Here is a 19,130-nt window from a genome sequence, read left to right as displayed (position 1 = left end):
TGCTGCCTCCCAAGGGCTTCTGCACCCCCTGCGGGTGCCTCCTCAGGGCCCGTGTGGGAGCTGCTGGGCCCCGTGGGTACTCCAGCCCCTCGCCAGTCTGGCACAGACACGGGCTCTGCACATGGGGACCAGCCAGATGCTGGCTGAGCAGGGCACAACGCAGCAGCTCTGGAGGAAATCCCTGAGGCTGGCACTTCCGAAAGAGTGGAAGGTGCCTGGAGCACTGCAGAGCCTGACCGAGAGCATCCTACAGCAGGAAAATCGTGTCACAGCAGAGGAGCCAGGGGCGGGCCCAGGGGAACAGCCCACATCTCCAACCCCACACCTTGCCTGCTACATCTGGCTGCAAGTGTTTATACTTCTAAAACAGTACTTATATATTTGGAATAGGCTTATTTATTAAGTGCCACCCCTGCACATTCACATTTGGGAGGCAACAAGAGAAGTCGGGGAAGTGCATGCAAGGCAGCACAGGGGAGCAAGCAGCCCGTGCCCCACCAGGAATCCTTCAGTTGTCCTCTGGGGGATACACACTCAACCCCTCCAGCTCCACCACCTCTGGCAAAGCCTCATTTTTCCGGAAAAAGAACCGAGTCTGCTCTTCAACATCCAGGATTTCACTGAGGGATGACACCACAGGGTCATGGTCCTTCAGCATCTCCGGATAGCAGCTCCCAAAGTGCTCTATCCGCAGCGAGCGCCGCACCGGTGTCAGGAATTTCAGCTCCGGGCCCTCCAGCAACTCCTTTCCTCTGTGGACAGGACAAGAGTTTTTAGGTAAATCCTGCAGAGGAGAGCTGGCCCGGAGGGTGCTTGCTGCCAGGAGCAGGCAGCTCAGCCTTACCTGGCTGCAGACATAACTTGTAACTTGATTGAAACGGGCAGGCTGGTCATGGACCTCCCCGTCAGGCAGGGAGTCACCGCCGCGTGCTGCCTCTCACTTGGGCAAGGCGTTGCTGGCTCCCAAGGCACGGGCTGAGCAGCCTTTTCCCCTGATGGGAGAGGAAAAGGGCAGCGTGGTTGCAGAGAGGGCAGAGAGCAGCAGCCAAGAAGGGGTTACAACACCGCGGGGCTCAGACATGGGCGAGGGCGCCTTGCTGGGCCTGGACAGTGCCCAGCCCTGGCAGAGGGATCTCGCCCCATTTTTGAGGTCAGGATTCTGGACTTTAACAACACTCAGTCTCCATCAAAGTCAACAGGGACACGGGGTGCTGGGACACATTGCAAACCATGCTGCTTCCCTGCCTGCAGCAGCAGGGAACCCCAGCCTGCCCACACTTCCAGCCAGCCCCCCCCCCCTCCACATTACCCTCTGATGTTTTGTCTGTAGCCTTCAAAATATCAAGGACAACTTCTCTGAGCTCCTGTAGTGGCTGCCGGGAAAGCAGAGAACAAATCAAGGTAGGTCTGACTTGGGAATGGAGACTAGAGTTACAACTGAATATGAGAAAAGGGTTTTCCTGCATTGTGACACCCTGTGCTGGAGTCAGTGGCAAAAAGCTGCAGAATTTCCCTTCTCCAAGTCAGACCTCCCAGCACCCAGACACGGCTGGGCAGGCGTCCACCCCGACTGGGTAAACCCCAGCAGATGCTGCAGTTACGCAGAGCTGCCATCACGCTGCTTCCAGCTACAACTCTGACACAGCGCAGGGTGTGTGTGTCCTCCCCATCCTCCCCCGGCCCCATTCGTGCCCACACAGCACTGCCTGCTTGGCTGATTGGAGCCAAAGTCATTTCCACGTGACAAAAGTGGACTGGCAGCTCTAAAAGGCTTTTTTACCAGTGACTAGTGCTGCTAAACTCATCCCAAAATCCAACCCCTAGATCTTGAGGAAACTGGGGGGTACAGAGACAGGGAGCTGCTGAAGAGAAGCGTGCCTCACTCACCACAGCACCAGCACAGACTGCGGCTTTGTACAACCCCGTCACGTCAAAAGGGCCGCCCCGGGCCAGCAGTTTCGCTTTGCAAATCCAGAACTTGGCAAATTTCTCTGCCTGGGGCACTTGGGACAACACCGCAGAGAGGTCCTCTGTCTTGGCGCCCTACAAGAAGAAGGGCAATGTCCTAGAGAAAGGTGCAATTGCAAGGGCCAGAGGTGTGCACTGGAGAAGCTGTTGGTGTAACCGCTCTCCCAGCACTCTCTAGGAAAAGGAGGGTCTGAAGAGTCTGAGTTTTGTCTCCTACGTGACCCTGGACAGGTAACAGCTTTTCTGCCTCTATTTTCCCCTTGGTAAAACAAGTCTAGAGGGGTGTTGAGGGATAGACTCTTCAGTGCTGGCACCAGCAGAGCCACTAAGTCCTGGCACAGGGCTGGTGCTCAGCGTTCCTGGGATGATCCTCCCTGGCAGCTGTGAGGTCCACCAGGGACGTACCTCTCACTGGCTCCATCAGCCCGGGCTGCTGCTGCAGAAATTCCTGCTGCACACCACGCTGCCAGGTACCAGGACACCAGCGAGGACCCATGCGAGCCCTGTGACTGGGTATTGCTCTGTTTTCCCCCTTAGCACAGCTCACTGTGTGCCTTTGGCCTCTATGTAACTCCACGGGGACTTTTACTTTCCCTACATACGATGTTACCCCTCTGGCAACTGCAGCCAAGGGAGCAAGAACGCTCCCAACACCTCGGTGCTGCTTGGGAACATGGCCCTCAACTCCTGGGATGCTCCAGAAGGTTCAAGCAGCTCCTTTCCCATAATTACCTCCTCGATGAGCTTCAGGCACTCAGTTAATATGTTGTTGATCTTCTCCAGGCAGAGCTGCTCTGGTTTCTCTCGCTTCTCTTCCACCTTGACGTTTCTCCAGGACAGTTTCAGTGGCTTCTTCTGGAGCAGCGTCATAGGTGGCCGCTTGTATGTCTTGCCTTTGGATGCCAACCACTCCTCCAGCTGTTTCCTGTCAAAGCACCAAGGGATCACTGTTAACCGCCCCAGCAGACAGCCACCACTTGCCAGGCTGCTCTTTTCCCTTGCAATTTCCCTCTAGCCAACTTCCGCTGCTTGGGAAGAAAAAGTCTATCTATCCTAAAAACGCATCTGAGCTCTAGGCTGGGAAAGGAAAACCCCCTCAAGTTTAAGTGTGCCTTGAAGATAAAACATGAGAGTAGCTGCACACTCTCCTCCGACGTGCTGAATGGGTGGGAGAAGAACCCAAGGTACCACCAAATCGCATCCCCACCCTGCTCTTCTCTGGGGTATCAACCTCCAACAGGCATTCACTGATAAGGGGACTTTGGACCCTGTTTCCAGCAGGTTGGTGCTGGTTCACCCAGTTAAACAGTTTAAACTCTGCCGTCCCCTGGAGGCAAGGACAGAGTTGGCCAAAGCTGCTACTTACTTACGATCTGCAGCGGATGGGGTCTTGGGAACACGCCTAGCCTGTATGCCGCTTGCCTTTGGCAGCTCTGATTTAAGCCTATCTCTCCTACTTGTAAAATCACTCTTAATTGCTTGAGTTTCGGAGCTGTGTGTGCTGTGAGGGTGGTTTTGGGGGACTGTCGCTCGGGATGATGCTGTGCGTCCGACAGGTACCACCTTCACATCCTTCCTACCCGCCTCCCTGTTAGCCGTGGGCCTTTGCCCTTGCGTGGGGCCACACGGCTTCAGGCTGGGTTTCAGGTTTGTGGGCCCCTGGGGCCTGCTGGAGGGTGCAGGTTTTACAGGAGATCTTTTCATTTGGGGTGGCCGACTGTGGTGCTTAAGATTTCCCCCTGGAAGCATGCCGAGTGGCTTTCCTACGGGTTGCCTTGCCGGATTAGTTTTCTCCTGGTTTGCCCCTGGTTTTTTATGTAGCAAATTAGCAGAAGCAGTAAGTAACGGAGGGGGCTGCAACGGCTGAGTTTTGACACTTGGTTTTTGAGATGTGCTTTTTGAGCCTGGCAGAGTTTTCCTGAATTTATCCTGAATAGGCTCTTCCTTAGTCCGACAGCTATTAATTCTGTCCTTTGGGCCTGTGATGGTTCTTGACATCCTGGCTGAGCTTTGCCTGTGAGCCAAGAGTCTCTTGTTCCCAAGATTGTTTCCATCAGACTGAAAAACTGTGTTCAGCACAGGCTGTGCAGAGGCTTGTGCTTGGACGTTTTCTTTGTTACAGCCCGGCCTGTCCTGCAGGCCCTCAGTTAGGGAGCAAGGTGCCCCAGGAGGGGGGTGGTCACTGCTAGTCTGAGGTGCTGCAGCACTAACAGTCTCCTGTGCAGGCTTCCTGTTCATTGCTGGATTTTGGTGACCAGAGTTTGAAGTTGGGAGCCTTCCTCTGGCCTGTATAGTGTGGCTTGTTCTTGGCACAAGCCCCGTGGGAAGATTTGTCCTCTTTCTCGGCTGCTCAGGACGCACCACCACTGCTCTCTGGGAGGTACTTGAAGACTTCTGCTGAGCAGCGTGGCCAGTGTGCTGTGTGGATTTGGCAACAAGCTTGCCATCCCTCTGAGCATCCTTCGCCGTGTTTCTGAGAGCATCCTTCTTGTTCCTGTCAACCTGGAGAGACAAAGTGAACCTCAACGCTGAGGAGAGCTCAGCTTCCTCAAACCCTGGCAGCTGGCTCCTGCCCCAGCCCTGCTAGTCCAGGAGACATCCACGAGGGCCTGCAGTAACAAAGCAGCTGTCAACAGAATAATAACACAACACCCCCCAGCACATGGGCAGAGGATAAGTCTCCCACGCTAAGTTCTTCTGAAAAATAATTAGTTGACTTATTGACAACTATTTAGCAATCTGTTGACTGCACCCCATTTGGGGTCGGTGGAGGAGTCCATTAGACAGGAGTTAATGCAGACAGGTAGATTCAAGGCCGAAGGCAAAGCTAGCAAAAGAAGGAGTAGCTGTACAGATAGCAAAAACCAAACACCTGTGGTCAGCAAAAGCATACTAGTTTGAACAAAGCAAGATATGGGATGATGTAGTTTGGCAAGTTTGGGGCTTTTATATACAATTAACCAATACAAATGATTGTAGAATTTAATTGTATTTAATACAATTAACCAATGCAAATGCTTGTAGAAGCACGTGGACAGCATGTGTAGATAGCATGCAGCCTATTAGAGGACAGATAAGTGTGTGTACGGAACTTAAGAGTACTATAAATGTAACCAGAATCAGAGAATAAAGGGGATCTATCTGATCATCGTATTAGTGTTGTGTCATTCATGAGCCCGCATGAGAAAATAAAGATCCTGGCGGGGGTGGATAACAACGCCGGCAGGGTTGGGAACTCACTACCCTGATTTGGGTATCCTGTTCTGCTCAGACTCGCTTCAAGTGTGAAATACAAAACTAGACTCAAAAGATTTCTACTTACATGCCCTAGTTTAGAAGAGACTGGTTCTGCGGGTGGATTCAGGCAATTCGTCTTGTCCTTTAAACAGGGTCTGTAGGAAGCCAAACAATAGATCAGGTTATTTAACAGCTGTTGCATAAAAGGTTAAATATCTAAAACACTGCTGGGTGTCTCCGTCACAGGAGCTTATGAGCAGCTTTTGGAAATCAAAAAAAGCTGTCAAGGAAGTACCATGTAATATTAATTCTTTTTGTTTCGCATGACAACAGAAAAGCAACACAAACCACTGACATGCAGGTTTGTCGCAAAACTTAGGGCTTCCACTGACAACAGAAGTGACCAAAATGGTTCCTGCAGGCAGGGGGGCCTGGCAGGCAGGAGACTACAAGAGGTCTGGAGGGTCCTGACACTGCTGCCCCGGCCACCACCCCACCTTGCCCCGCATGCTGCAGACAGCCAAGGCGGCTCCTGCCGTGCTGCAGGTCGCAGGGGTGTCTTGGGGCACATCAGCCAGGGTTTACCCCGCCATGGTGAGCCCAGGCGGTGGCAGCAAAGCAGGGAGGTGGGGCAGCAGCCCTGGCTGTCAGCTCCACCCTGTCCTGTCATCCTCCTCCTCCTCTCTGAATTGGAGCCCTCTGACAGCAACCAGCTACAGGGTTCTCCCACCCCTCCACTCTGGAGCTAGCAGCTCAGCCATTAAGGAAGATTAATGCCTGTGCAGATATTTTTCTGCAATGAAGGAGCCCAGAGAATTAGGGTATTGTCCTCCATTCTACACAAGTGGTGTACTCTGCCATAAAGAAAGATCATGAATCTTCTCTCCTTATTGCTATGTGGTGTTTTCCAGAGCCTGGCACCAGGGACTGGTTGGCTCTTTCTGGTCTCTGATCCTGCTTCCCTTTATCTTCTCCCCATGGAGAGGTTTTATGGCTTCCTTTGCGCTATAATGTCATCAGAAATACTGAAACGGGGAGTCTTTCAAGCGTTCAGATTTGTCAAGTGCATGAGCAGTTTTAATTAAAAGCTTTGCAGAAAGGTGTCTCACTATCCGCAGCCTGCGAGCTGCATATCCACACACAGCCTGGCTCCAGAGGAACCGAGAAAGGCAGCGAAGGCATCCCACAGCCAGGTAACTCATTTAACATTTCTTTTAAATACACTGAAAATGCCCCTTCCTAATATTAACCTATCCCAGAATGCCACTGAAAGCTGCCATTAACAAGCAGCAGCAAGACTTGAACCACCTTTTCTTCAAGACCCAGTTAGGAAGCTGAGCTATTGGACCTGTTCTGCCAGAGCTGAGATGAGAAAGTTTCATAGAGACTCAGAAAATATCCAGAAGAAACAATATCAACCAGCAGGAAATGTCAACACTCAAACCATCCCTTTGCTCCTGCTGCCAGTAACTCCAGAGAGTGCTGCTGGGGCGCTGTGGGGGCAGAGCTGCCCCCAGTTGCTGCCTTGACAGAAGGATCCTGGCAAGAGGCAACTGTCTGTGCGTCAGTGAATCGCTGCAGAGAGAGGGCAGACACTGGCAAGCTGGGAAGTCAGCTTTACCTCAGAGAATCACTGAGTGATTTGGGTTGGAAGGAGCTTTTACAGATCCCAGAATCACTCAGGTTGGAAAAGCCCCTCGGGATCATCGAGTCCAACCCTCAGCCCGACTCTACAAAGTTCTCCCCTACCCCACATCCCCCACAGCTCATCCCAACGGCCCTGAAACCCCCCCAGGGATGGGGACTCCCCCCTCCCTGGGCAGCCTGTTCCACTTTTGCTGGGAAACATTTTCTCCTCATGCCCAGCCTGACCCTCCCCTGTGGCAGTTTAAAGCCAGATCATCTAGTCCAACCCCAGCATCCCCAGCATACTTTACAGTCGAGCATTTCAGCTTTTCTTTGCCCACTAGGTACTCCTGGAGCCATCTTCTTCGCTCTCCTGTGAAGGGAAGGTAGGAAAATGCAGTGCACACATCACAACCTTGGTATTTGAAATACCGACAAGAATGGATTTCTTTTACATTCACAGCAGTACCATATAGGTCTCCCGAGCTCCCTGGCCGAGTCTGGCAATGCTGTTCCCAGCATCCCAGAGTATTTTCATGAACGTGATACTTCCAAGGGGCTTATCGGCACATGGAGACCAGAACGCTCTGATGCTCACAGCATAATGCAACTCAGAACCTCAGTTGTGTGGGCCTTGGCCAGTTTGCAGAAGGAAAGGGGAGATGCTGCTGACAGCCCTGCCTTGGCAATGATCCCCTAAGCCTGTACCCTGCCGTGGCCAAGCCCTCTGCTAACACAGGCAAGCAGGAAAAGTGAGGAGCCTCTCAATAGAGGGGACAGGGGATACCTCTGACAGCCCCTGTTTGGCTGCAGTACTGGGGCATCCCGTGGCCGGACAGCCTGGCCTGGCTGGAGCCCAGCACCGCCCCGTCCCCAGGGCCTCACCCCTGTCCCACTCTCATCTGACAGCCCATGCCCAGGGCTCTGAGGGCACCTCAGTCCCACCCCCACCAGCCCCCCAAGCCACCCCCTTCCCTTGACACTGCCTCAAAGCTTCCACAGGGCCCCAAGAGCAGCGCAGCACCCATGGGTGCCCCCAGTCTCCCCAGCACGCCAAGGCCCCCCACAACTCCTGCCCTCCCAAACCGCATCAGTACACATTTTGTGCGTACCCCGTGTGCACCCTTTTGCGTACGCGACGCTCTCACCCCCCGAGACCGCCCCAACGCTCCTCCCAAAGACCCAGAGGCCACCCAGTCCCTCCCTGCCCCCTACTCCGCCGGGCCACCCAAGCCTGTCTCAGCTCACACCCAACGCAGCACCCCCCAGGTCACCTCCTGCCCCCCAGCACCCCGCAGGGTCCCCGCTGATCGCCGCCGGCCCACAGCGCCCTCCAACCCTCCGCCCCATACCAGCCCCTGCTCCCATCACCCCCCACCGGCGCCCAGACCTCCCTCCGCTCTCCCCCGACGTGCCCGCACCCCCCAGCACCCCCGCGGCCCCTCACCCTGCGCGGCCGCCCCTGCCCGCTCCATGCCGGCGGCTCCGCTCAGCGCGGCCAATGGCCCGCCCGCCGCTACCCAGCGCCGCGCCGCGTCCGTTGGCCACCGCCTTCTTCAAACCATCCAATGGAGAGCGAGAAACCGCCGGACCGGCGGGCGAGAGGAGCTCTGATTGGCTAGAGGCGGGCAGGGAGGCGGGGACAACGAGTCCACCTCGGCGTCCGCATTGAGGGACGGGACGAGGCGGGGAGAAGGGCCGAGAGGGGGCGGAGCTTACTGCGTGCTGGGGGCGTGTAGGGGGCGTGGCTGGTGTGGCGGGGGCGTGGCGAGGGCGGGCGGCGGTTGCCCCGTTAATTAGAGCCGATTTCCGTCAATTAGCGTGGGCCGGTGTAGCGTGGAATGCCGTGCCGTATGATGCCATGTCAGTCATGCCGAGTCATGTCATGCTACAGCCCACCGCAGCACACTGGGAGCTGGTGGTAGGGGCTGGGACAGCCGTGGCAGCCCCGGGGGGCTGCTGGGGGCTGTGGGTGACCCCCACTCCTGGGCCGCCCACCCCAGCCCCGGCCCCCAGCTGCAGGTTTGGGGGGGTCCTGTGGGTGTGGAGTGGGTCCCAGGGGTGTGAGGCCACCCTGTACCCCTTGGGCTTTGCACCCAGGCCTGGAGAGCCCCCAAACCAGCCGAAACAGCAGGATTTTCCCATCCGTAAGCTACCCCCACGTCACTTAACCCCTGTGAGAGCAACGAACTGAGCAACGCCATCCTGGGAAACCTTTTATTTTCATTATCAACAAATACCCCCATTCTCGATAACAATACCACAATATTTCCAGTAAAATTATATATATTAAAAGCAAGGGATAGACACAATAAATAGGGATAAGTTGGGGTACCTCAGACCCACAGGGCCCAGAGCTGCTATTTCACATGAAATAGATGGGGAGGATGGGGGTGCCAGTGCGGGGGTTTGTACTCGGTACATACAGCCTGAAAACCGGCAACTGCCGGTTGGGTTTGGTTGGGCACGGAGGCCCCTCAGTGCCCGCTCAGCTCATAGGTGGCAATGTTGACCTGGTCAGGCTGGTTGGTGATGCCAACGGGCTGGCGGGGCTGCAGGGAGGTGCAGATGAACCAGCCAGGGAAGGCAGCTGACTCGAAGCGCGTGGTCTTCTCGTTTGGGCTGTCCAAGCGGTAGAAGATGAAGCGGGTCAGCTCCACGCTCTCGATGTCCTTCCTGATGTCAGCTTCCTAAAGTTGGTGGGGCAAAACAGGGTTAAGGGTGGGATGGAGCCCCCCTCCCCATGGGCTATGGAGCCAGTGGGACCTCCAACTCACCTCCAGCTGCAGCACAGGCTCAGCACCACTCATCACACATGACATGTAGAGTTGGAAGCCCTTGATGCCCAGTGCAACTGGCATCCGCCCAGTCCCTGGGCCACCCTGTGATGTCCGGGGTCGGTACAGAGCGATGTTGAGCTTCACTGCAGAGAGAAGAGATGGGTTAATAAGTGATCTTGGGGCTGTGGGGTGTCTCCTGGGTGGTCCCGGGGTTGGGGATGGGGACATTGTGTAAGGACTGTGTCCCCTCACCTTTCCGCCCAGCATCAGGTCCTTGAAGGTGCAGGGCCACTAGCTGGGTGGGTGACTCCAGCACAAAGCACTTCTGGTCGATGTCAAGGATGTCAAAGGACTGGGAGCGGGTGTAGCGGTAGACGGGCGCCTTGGCATAGCTGCTCTCAACCCTCTGGAAGGAGACGGGCTCTGCAGGAAGGGAGACGGTCAGGGGGATGCTGATGCTCCCAGGTTCAAGTGCATCCCCAAGAGCTTCCCCCAGCTGCGGTAACACCCCAACCGCCACCCCCCCTTACCAAAAATATCATCCAGAAAGCCTGCAAGGTCACTGTCAGCAAAGTCCTTGTGCGTTGGCTGCTTCAGGAGCTTGGTCATGGCCACCACAAGGATGGCGGCCCGGCGAAAGTTCCTGGCAGGGTGTTCCTTGGTCACGGTGACCTGGATGCCCACTCCGGGTGATGTCACCTCTGACTCCAGGCGAGGTTTCTGGGAAGGAAAGGGGACGTGGGGTGAGAGCCCGTCTTCAGGATGTGGGGTGAGAGCCCAGCTTCCCCATCATGGGGACCTCACTGTTTCCACCACCCCTGTGTTACCTTCTGCAGGCAGACGCAGTCAGGGTCATAAAATGTCTCCTCGTTCAGGCTGAAAGGCAAAGGGAGATGGTGAAGCCAGGGCCACCATGGTACCAGGGAAACATCATGTCCCCAGCGTCCCTTCTGGCACAGCCACACTTACCTGCTGCTCTCCAGTGTGTCTAAATCGGGGACGAATGCCATTGCCGCTGCTGACTGGAAAAGCCCACGCAGAGACCTGTCGGTACCTGTTGAGTACTGTGGCACTTGGCTGCCTGCTCCTGCCTGTCCTGCCTGCAGCGTTACTTGGGCACTCTCTGAGTCTGGCGTCTGTGTGCTGGGTTTTCAAGAGTCTCTGGAAGGAAGCACTGTCAGGGCGGGATTTCCACCTTTCGCAATGGGTTTGCTCAGTTCCTCTAGTGAGACTGGGAGGGCTGGGGAGCTGGCTGCCCCCAAGCAGTGCTGTGGGGCTGTGGGAGGGGCTGTGTGTGGGGCAGAGCAGAGGCAATGCTTTGGGGTTGGTGTGTGAGGCAGAGTAGGGGGGATGCTTTGGGGTTGGTGTGTGGGGCAGAGAGCAGGGGTGATGCTTCAGGATGGGTGCGAGGGCAGAGAACAAGGGTGATATTTGGAGTCAGTGTGTGGGGCAGAGAGCAGGGGTGATGCTTGGGGTCAATGTGTGGGGCAGATGCTCGTGTTTCGGCCCTTGGCAGCCTGGCTGACCCAGCAGGAATTGCCCCAGCCACAGGCCCATCCCACCGGGGCCACAATGATGCCCATCCTCGTCAGAGCTGGGGACCGTGGCTGCCCCGGAAGGGGCCAGTGTTGCAAGCACTGCTGCTCTGCCATTTCCCCACAGCCTCCTCCTGCGCCACCTGGGCCCATGGCTCTGCAGCACTGTGGCCGTCGGGGCCCTCTCCATCAACCCTCCTGTCCCCACCATACCCATATCAGAGGCTGTAGGACCCCCCAGTCCCCCCAGTCCCTTGTGCCCACCCTGGGAGATGCGGTGCCTTTCGGGTCACACCTCGTCACCCCCCAGCAAGCAGCACACCCACTCCCCAGGATGCCGCACGTCCAGCTGGGCTGCCAGCGGTTGCACCATGCTGGCCGGGCCAGGGAAGTGCGTGGCTGGGCTTGCGTGGCCGCGGGCTGTTGGGGTGGTTTCCTGGGGCCAGTTTCGCTTCCCAGAAGTGCTGACCAGCCCTGCGTGGCTCCTCGACTCGGGGTGACTCACCCGGCAGGAAATTTCCAGAAACTCCGGAACTCCCCGGGGCACCTCCTGCCTGCCCAGTCCTGCTTGTGCCCCCAGCCAGCTCTGCCTGTCCCCCACGCAGGGGCGAGGTGCGCCGGCTGTCATCATGCTGAGATGCCCCTGAGGGCCTGAGGTCCCCAAGGCCAGGGTGTCCTTCACACCATGGCAGGGGTCCCCAGGTCATAGTGGGGACCCCAGGCCGTGGTGGGGATCCCCAGGGCACTGGGGGGATGTTGGGGGGTCCCCACAATGGAGGTCTCCAGGCTGTGGCAGAGGTCCCGAGGCCATACTAGTGGTCCCCAGGCCATAGTGGGGTCTCCAGGTTGGGGGGGGGGGGGGGGGGGGGGGGGGGGGCAGGGCGTACTAGGGGTCCCCAGACCGTGGTGAGGATCCCCCGGCCATGGTGGGGGTCCCCAAGCCATAGTGGGGTCCCCCGGCCATGGTGGGGGTCCCCAGGCTGTGGTGGGGGCCCCAGGGCGTATTAGGGGTCCGCAGGCCGAGGCCTGAGGCACGGGCCGCGCCGGGTAACCATGGCGACCACCCTCACCCCCGGCCCCGGCCCTGCCCCCGCCCCTGGGGGTTCCTCCCCGCCTGGCGCGCAGGCGCCTTGGCCGGGCTCGCGCGGGGCGTGGCGGCAGGCGGGGGCGTGGCGACGCGGTGACGCAGAATTCGGGGCGGGGCGGCGCGGGGCGGGGCGGCAGCCGGCGGTTGGGGGCCGCTGTCAGAGTCGGGGCCACGAGTGGGGCGGACGGACGCGCCGGTAGGTACCGCGGCGGGGCCGGGCGGCGGGGCGGGGCGGGGCCGGGGCGAGGGCCAGGGCCAGGGCCGGGGGGAGGGCGCGCCGGGCCGGCGGGGCCGGGGCAGCGCTCCGGTGTCCTTGGCGCCGCCGCCCGGGCGCCTCGGGGCGTGGGGGAGGCGGGACTGCTGCTAGAAGGGCAGCCCGGCGCGGCCAATGGGAAGGCGGCTCGGCGCCTCGCCACGCTCCTATAGGCGGGAAGGTCGCGAGGCCCGGGCGGTGGCGGCGGGCGCTGATTGGTGAGCATGCAGCGGGGGCGGGCCCGGCGCGCGCGCGCGTTCCTGTGTCCGTAAGGGCCGCGCGCGGCGGGCGGGGTGTCCCGCGCCCCCTTCCCGCGCCCGCCCGCACGTGGGGCCCCCCCGGCCCCCCTCTGCCCCGCCCAGGCTGCCCCGGCCCGGCCGGCGGGTGCATCCCCCGCTGCGAGCCGGCGGGGCCTTCCGCGGCGGCATCGGGGGGCTCCGGCGGGCGGGCGCCGTGAGACACCCCTTGGAGAGTGTGAGCGCCTGACTCCGGCTGCCCCGGGGGCCCTCGGCTACGCCGGGCCCGAAGCGCCCGGTGCTGGAGCAGCTGGGCCCGGAGCCCGCGGCCCTGGGACAGCGCTGGGCCCGCTGCTTCCTTTAACGCTGAATTTGTTCTGTTTTTAACCCCCCCAAAACAACCGGTTCCCAACTAGCTGCCTTTAGGGGCAGGTGTCACAAATCCCGGCTGCCAGAGGTCAAATTTAGTACCTTAATCTGCTTAACGGTACGTTCTCACCCGTCCCAGACGTTAATCTGTTACGAGTATTCCTGTTGTTTGACCTCTCGGTGAAATTTGGGCTGTGGTCCAGCTGTGCCCAGGAGGGCCTGGCCAGCAAGCCGGGGATTCCTCTCCTTACTCTCTCCTCAGCTGTAACTCTGTGCATGAACCTTGTGTTCATGCGTGACCCCTGTATCGGTTATCTTGGGTTTGGTTTCCTACGTTCTTGCTCCTGGTCGTTGTGTGCTGTTATGATTTACCTCGGAAACATTCCTGCTCCGAGCTCGCCCTGGTTTGTGGTGCGGCATGGGCTTGTGTGCCTTCAAAGCCAACCCTTTCTGTGAGAGACCCTCAAAAGACCGTCTGGTTCTGCTCCTTTTGGGTCAAACCTTGGCATTAACCCCCCTGTTTTCCAGAGAGGTCACCGGGACGCTGCTGAGCAGCAGCACCGAAACCAGACACCAAAGCCAGAGACACCGGCGACTCTTTCGTCCTAAAGCTTTTTCCCTGCCATGTGCATTCTTGTGCGCCGACACCCAATTCAGTCGGCTCTAAAATATCTGCCTGTGTTATGCTGCTTAAACCTGAGGAGGGTAAGCTGGGAAAACATCTTGTGCTGCCGCACTCTCTCTTCTGCTCCTGCCTGCCATTTCTTGCCTGATAATGGTCCAGGTTTGACTGCAGGCAGAAGGGAGCAAGCAGGGTGGAAGGGCCAAGTGGTCTTTACTTTTTCCTCGGGGTAAATCTGAAAACACTTTGGCTGAGTTAAAGTGATCCTAGGTCTTCCTCGGGCTATTTGGACCAAAATCTTGTGTTTTGAGGCAGGAAGTGTAGCTGCTGCCATGCCAAGTAGTCAGAACAGCAAAGAAAATCTGGAAGCGTGGCTGATGAAACACCAGTAATGAAGGTGTATTTTTTTTCTCTGCTCAGCTGTGAAACTTCATTTTAATACGGTGAACGCTTGATAGCTGCTTTGACATTGGGCTGCTGCTCATTAAACTGGTTGGGGATATGGAAACTGGCCAGTTGGGTCACCTCCAGCCTCGGGTCCTGCCTTTTGCGGGAGGAGCTGGGTGGAAAGGGCAGCTCCAAGAGGAGCTGGCTCTCTCCCTGAGATGATCTTGCTCCAGTGCTTTCCCTTGGGCTGCGGCTGATGGTTGGGTGTGTGTGACAAGGAGCATGGTTAACCCCAGGCCTCCCTGTCCATGTGGGGCTGCACCCCACCATGAGCTGCAAGGTGGACATTGCTGGTGGACCTCTGAGAGGTCCCACACTGGCTCTGGGTTGCTCTTCTGGGTTTTCTGGGCAGGGGAGAGCCCCTTTCTGGGTCCTTCCACCACGTTGGCCTTCTTGGATCTGAGCTTTTACAGAGAAGCTATGAAGTGGTCTGCCCTGGAGCCAACATGCCAAGTGCTTTACACCACCATACTTTATGAGGGGTCTTTCCCATAGATGGTTTCTTCCCAGCTTTATCCTGGTGCCTGTAACCCAAACAGGTGACTTGGCCAAGCAGAGTGGCTGTGGTGTGAGTAACACAGCAAAAATTGAGGCCAAGATCCTCCACCTGGGAGAGTGATGGAAAAGGCTTCCATGTTGGGTCAGCATGATGAGAGTTGTTCTGTGGCTTGCACAGAGCTGGAGGAGTGTACCCTGCTAGACTTGATCAGCTCTGTGTGAAGAAAAACCTGATGTTCAGTGTTAAAATCCATCTGGTAACAATTTTTTTATGCACCCTTCTGGGCATGGTGCTTTAAAGTACTTTTCTTTAAACTTGTACAGTGTCCCTGCAAACGGGACATTGAAGGGCCAAAGCGTCCAACTCCTGCTGGAATCTGAGTTTCATAGAGCGGATTTTCCTGTTTAAAACAAACAGAAAGAGGATTCCCAGAGGAAGAATTAAAAAATCGAAAGAAATCAAAGAATACTTTATGGATTTATTATTGGAAAAGTTGTAGATGTCGTTGCCTAAGAACTAAAGAGGAAAGCGCTGGGGGAACCTGATACCTTATACCATGAATCCAGGCTGTGTTTCACCATCAAGCTGCCTTATTTTGTACGGTGCAGATATAAAAAGGTGCAGGTGCCTTTGATGTGCAGCGGCTCATTTGAGGCTGGTGTTGGGAACCCCACTAAGCAAATCTACTTTTCACTGTTGCGTCGGGGAAGATGACGATGCCATGGAGCAGGGATGGGGGAGGCAGACCTGGCCGTGTTGAGCATCTTGAGCAAAAATAGTTTTCCAGCCATTGGGGACTTGGCTTCAGGACGAGGTGGATGGATTAATCTGATTTAAAACCAGATCCTAAATTCAGTTCTCCGTTCTTGGGGCTGACAGGGGGGTGGGTGGAGCAGGGGTAGTCTCTCTCTGTGCTCTCCTGCAGTAATTTTTAACCCACTTTTCCCTTCTCTCCCAACAGGAGCTTGTGTGGAGGCAACAGGACAAACATGCTTAACTTAAGGACTTGTGCAGCAAAGCTGAGGCCGTTGACGGCCTCACAGACTGTAAAGACAATTTCTCAACACAGGCCGGCAGCACCCAGGACGTTTAAACAGATCAGGTGCTACAGCGCACCGGTGGCTGCCGAGCCTTTTTTGAGTGGGACTAGTTCAAACTACGTGGAGGAAATGTATTATGCTTGGCTGGAAAATCCCAAAAGTGTACATAAGGTAAGGAGCAACCTTGCCAGGATATTGCCTTCGCTTCTCTCTCTGTGTGTCTGAGCAGTGGGTTCAGGTAAGTGCACACGTCCGAAGGATTGAATTCAGCCAGAGGGGCCGGCTGGTTGTGGATGGTCCTTCTGCCTTGTTTTGCCCGAAAGAAACATCAGCAATTCCTTGAGCAAGAGCCAAGAGGAGCTTCTCTGTTCAAGAGGGAATGCAGTGGGCTTGTGGGACGCAGGCAGCATCCTGGATCACAGCGGATACAAAGAATGCCTTCTGGAAATCCACCTTTAACCAACTCCTGATGCTTCATTTTTTCCAGCTCTGATGGCTCATCAAGAGGATTTATTCTGGAGTGGAGGGTGGGGTGGAGAGGGTATTTTCTACATCTTGACTGGTTTCCTTTTTGCTTCAGGCATGGGTGGTGTTACATGTTGGAGCTGTAGCTAAGCTTGACTCTGAGCTTGTGTTCATAAAGCCAGACTGCTGATCTGCAGCCTGAGGAAGGGAACTGGGTCTGGTGGCCAGAGGGATTTCCACCAGCTACTCCCTAACTTAAAACTGGGAAACCAACCTGGCTGTGGGCAGTATGCACAGAGGTCTGTTTGGATCTGAATTACTGAAGCTCCTCCAGTCAGAAGGCCAGCTCTAGTGTCGAGTCCATCAGGTGAGGGCTCAGCTGGGAAGAGGTTTTCTGAAACCTGACTGCATTTCTTCCCAACCCCAGTGTTTCACAAGGAAAATGTTCCTGTGGTGACTAAGTCTCAGCATTACCCAGGGGATTTTTAAGACAGTATTGTACATGTCCTGATGTAGAGCAGGGATTTTCTTTGCTCAGTAGCACGTGAGCAGTCTGCAAACTGTGATGGTTAAATGAGCAGTCAAGGGTGAGTAAGGAATCTCATGCCCCAACACCTGCATCAGTGTTGAGTGTATTTTCAATGGCGCGGTCCCATGCATCCAAAACGCAGAGCCTGTAGCATGCTGTAAAGGTATTAAGGTAGGCTCAAAGCTGGATTTTCACAATGTTGACTTTATGCTGCTTTTGAGGCAAATGGGTGGCTGAGCCAAGTAACACAGACTCAGAAAACACAAAGTGTATTGATTTGGGTTGTGCCCTTTGTCAGAGAGTGACTTGAGAGCTCCCCAAGTGCACATATGTGTGGTGCAACCGAGTCCTTCAGAGATGGGATATGGAATTAAAAGCCATGAATCTAAATGCTGTAATATAAATTAAAAACAAGTGAGGGTTACACCACACCTGTCCCAATGGCAGGCACAATTGTGTCTTTGGCAAAGAGGCTTTGTGGTTTGATACTGGCTTTTTAATCTACAGACCCTGCTCAGGCTTGAATGTTGCTCTGAGCAGATGTGAAAGTAAACTGAGATTAACAGGGGCAGTTGGCTGGGAGGTGTATTTGGGTCCTGAGGCCAGACCTCTGGATCTCTTCCGCTCTTGTCTCCTCTTTAACGTAGTCCCTATAGTTTCATCAGCTTGCTGGCAGGTAGGCAGTGAATGTGGTGCTGTACAGGAGTCCTCATGTATTCTCATCTGAAGAAATTGGGGGAGAAATTAGGATTAGAAGGAGCCTCTGGAGCCTCTGCTTTAGCGTGGCCATCTTGGAGGTGACATCTAGCTTCATGGCTAGACCAGGTCACTCAGGGCCTGTGTGGCCAAGTTTTGAGCACCTACAAGAGTGGAGCTCCCACCACCTCCACAGGCCCCCTGTGTTTATGGCGAAGAATTGCAAATGTGCATTAGTCACCCCTGGAAATCAGTGTCCCTTTTAAATTACTTCTAAGTGCTTAGAGAGCAGTGCAGGAGTTGATACAAGATTTTGCCTCCAGTGGGGCTGGGAATGGTTTCTGGCAGTAGGAGAAGCAGCATGAAAATGAAGTGGGGTCTTGTCATTGCCAGGAAGTGAGCCTGACACTGGTAGTGTCAAAAGCAAGTCTTAGGAACTGCTTTTTAAACAAAATCGAGCTGGTGTCCAGCTTGGCAGAAAGGGGGTTGGACCAGGGGGGTTGAACTAGATGATCTTTGTAAGTCCCTTCCAACCTGAATCATGCTGTGATCCTGCAAAATCCAGCTCCATGTCCCAGAACTTGAGGTGCGGCTGATACCTGAGGTTCGGTGCAGCCTTTGCTGTTGCTCTCTGATGCACTTGGCCTTGCTGTGGCTTCTGCTGTTGTTGCTGTTCACTCGTCTCTCCTGGATGGATCCCACCTCATTCTGGTGGGCTCACCAAGATCCATTCCCAGCTCCTAGCTTTGCCCCTGTCTTCTCTCTGCACTTTTTTGTAGCTCATCCCATCCTCGATGGGGACACCAAGCTGCTGTGGTAGGATCGGGGTTGTGGCTGTCCCTTGTCTTGGCTTGCGAGCGGTCTCTGCCAGCCTGTGTCCCCTCTGGCATGACGCTGCAGCAGCAGTGGATGGTGTCAGCCCTGTCCCTGATAAGTGTTGGCCTCCATCCCGTTAGATGCAGGGTCAGATCTGAGGGTGGAGTTCCCAAAAAAAGCCAGGCTGTCACACAGACCTGGCTGCGGCTTATCAGTTCCCTGCACAGAGCAGGGACGGGCTGCGCCTTGCCATGCTGCTTTGTGCTGGTGAGTGTGAGACCTTCTGCCAGGAGACAACTTTGCTGTTGTCACCAAAACCCCAGGAGCCTTCCAGCCAGCACGACCGTCCCAGCTGAGCAAAATTAATTCACTTCCTTTGTGCAGACACTGGTGGTGTAAGCTGTAAAATATACTTAATTGCTTGTTTAGAGTAGGGAAGACCTTTTTTTTTTTTTTTTTTTTTTAAAAAAAGCTATTTTAGACTTTTTTCTGCATGCAGTCCTTCAGCTGAACTCCACTTTCTGAGTCTGATGAGCAACCAAGAGTAGAGCTAGGGAAAAAGGAGCTGAGGAGGTGGAGGTCGCTGCTGGTGGGCTGCCGCAGGGTAAGGCTTGCTCCTGGGACCGTGTCCCGAGGGTGCAGGGACACGCTCCTCATGCCCCCTCTTCGCCACTCGGGTATGATGCTGGCTGCCAGCGGTGCTGGGCACAACCCCTGCCATGTCCCCAGCACCTGAAGTGACTCGCTGCCTGCAGGGCAGGTGGCCGAGAGCTCTGCGATGAGCTCAGTCTTCCTAAAGAGCATCCCTTGTGTTTGGGTTAAACTGCTGAAGGGATGCAGCTCTCCCCATATGTACGTACATCAGTCTTTAACGTGGATTTCTTAATATGCCGGTGTTTTGATTTTTATATCAAAGTGGTTTTGT

The 19,130-nt window shown here is 55.8% G+C and overlaps 3 protein-coding genes across 5 annotated transcripts in view; 1 reads left to right on the top strand and 2 right to left on the bottom strand.

Moving 5' to 3' along the window:
* Positions 1-397: 397 nt before the first annotated feature.
* CKAP2L (cytoskeleton associated protein 2 like) lies at positions 398-8,337 on the bottom strand. Its single transcript, XM_074928539.1, has 9 exons — positions 8,279-8,337; positions 7,138-7,204; positions 5,291-5,360; positions 3,335-4,470; positions 2,701-2,893; positions 1,888-2,043; positions 1,310-1,373; positions 845-992; positions 398-752 (listed from the first exon to the last, which is right to left on the bottom strand). Exons 1-9 carry the CDS (start codon positions 8,304-8,306, stop codon positions 509-511), a joined length of 2,106 nt encoding a protein of 701 aa, XP_074784640.1. The 5' UTR covers positions 8,307-8,337; the 3' UTR covers positions 398-508.
* A 774-nt stretch (positions 8,338-9,111) lies between these two features.
* LOC141971380 (interleukin-1 receptor antagonist protein-like) lies at positions 9,112-10,715 on the bottom strand. The gene is made up of 6 exons (XM_074928702.1): positions 10,581-10,715; positions 10,439-10,487; positions 10,142-10,331; positions 9,864-10,034; positions 9,609-9,754; positions 9,112-9,521 (listed from the first exon to the last, which is right to left on the bottom strand). The coding sequence occupies exons 1-6, from the start codon at positions 10,619-10,621 to the stop codon at positions 9,309-9,311; spliced, it is 810 nt and encodes a 269-aa protein (XP_074784803.1). The 5' UTR covers positions 10,622-10,715; the 3' UTR covers positions 9,112-9,308.
* A 1,631-nt stretch (positions 10,716-12,346) lies between these two features.
* The window catches only part of OGDH (oxoglutarate dehydrogenase), a 36,028-nt gene continuing 29,244 nt past the window's right edge, over positions 12,347-19,130 (top strand). For all 3 annotated transcript variants that reach the window (XM_074928701.1, XM_074928699.1, XM_074928700.1), the window contains exons 1-2: positions 12,347-12,429; positions 15,621-15,870. In XM_074928701.1, coding sequence (XP_074784802.1) covers positions 15,649-15,870 — 222 coding nt within the window. In that variant the 5' untranslated portion in view covers positions 12,347-12,429; positions 15,621-15,648. The remainder of the gene's footprint in view (positions 12,430-15,620; positions 15,871-19,130) is intronic.

The sequence above is a fragment of the Athene noctua genome, chromosome 28 (assembly GCF_965140245.1).
Source record: "Athene noctua chromosome 28, bAthNoc1.hap1.1, whole genome shotgun sequence".
NCBI classification, from domain to species: Eukaryota; Metazoa; Chordata; class Aves; order Strigiformes; family Strigidae; genus Athene; species Athene noctua.
This window is presented reverse-complemented; position numbering and strand designations above follow the sequence as displayed.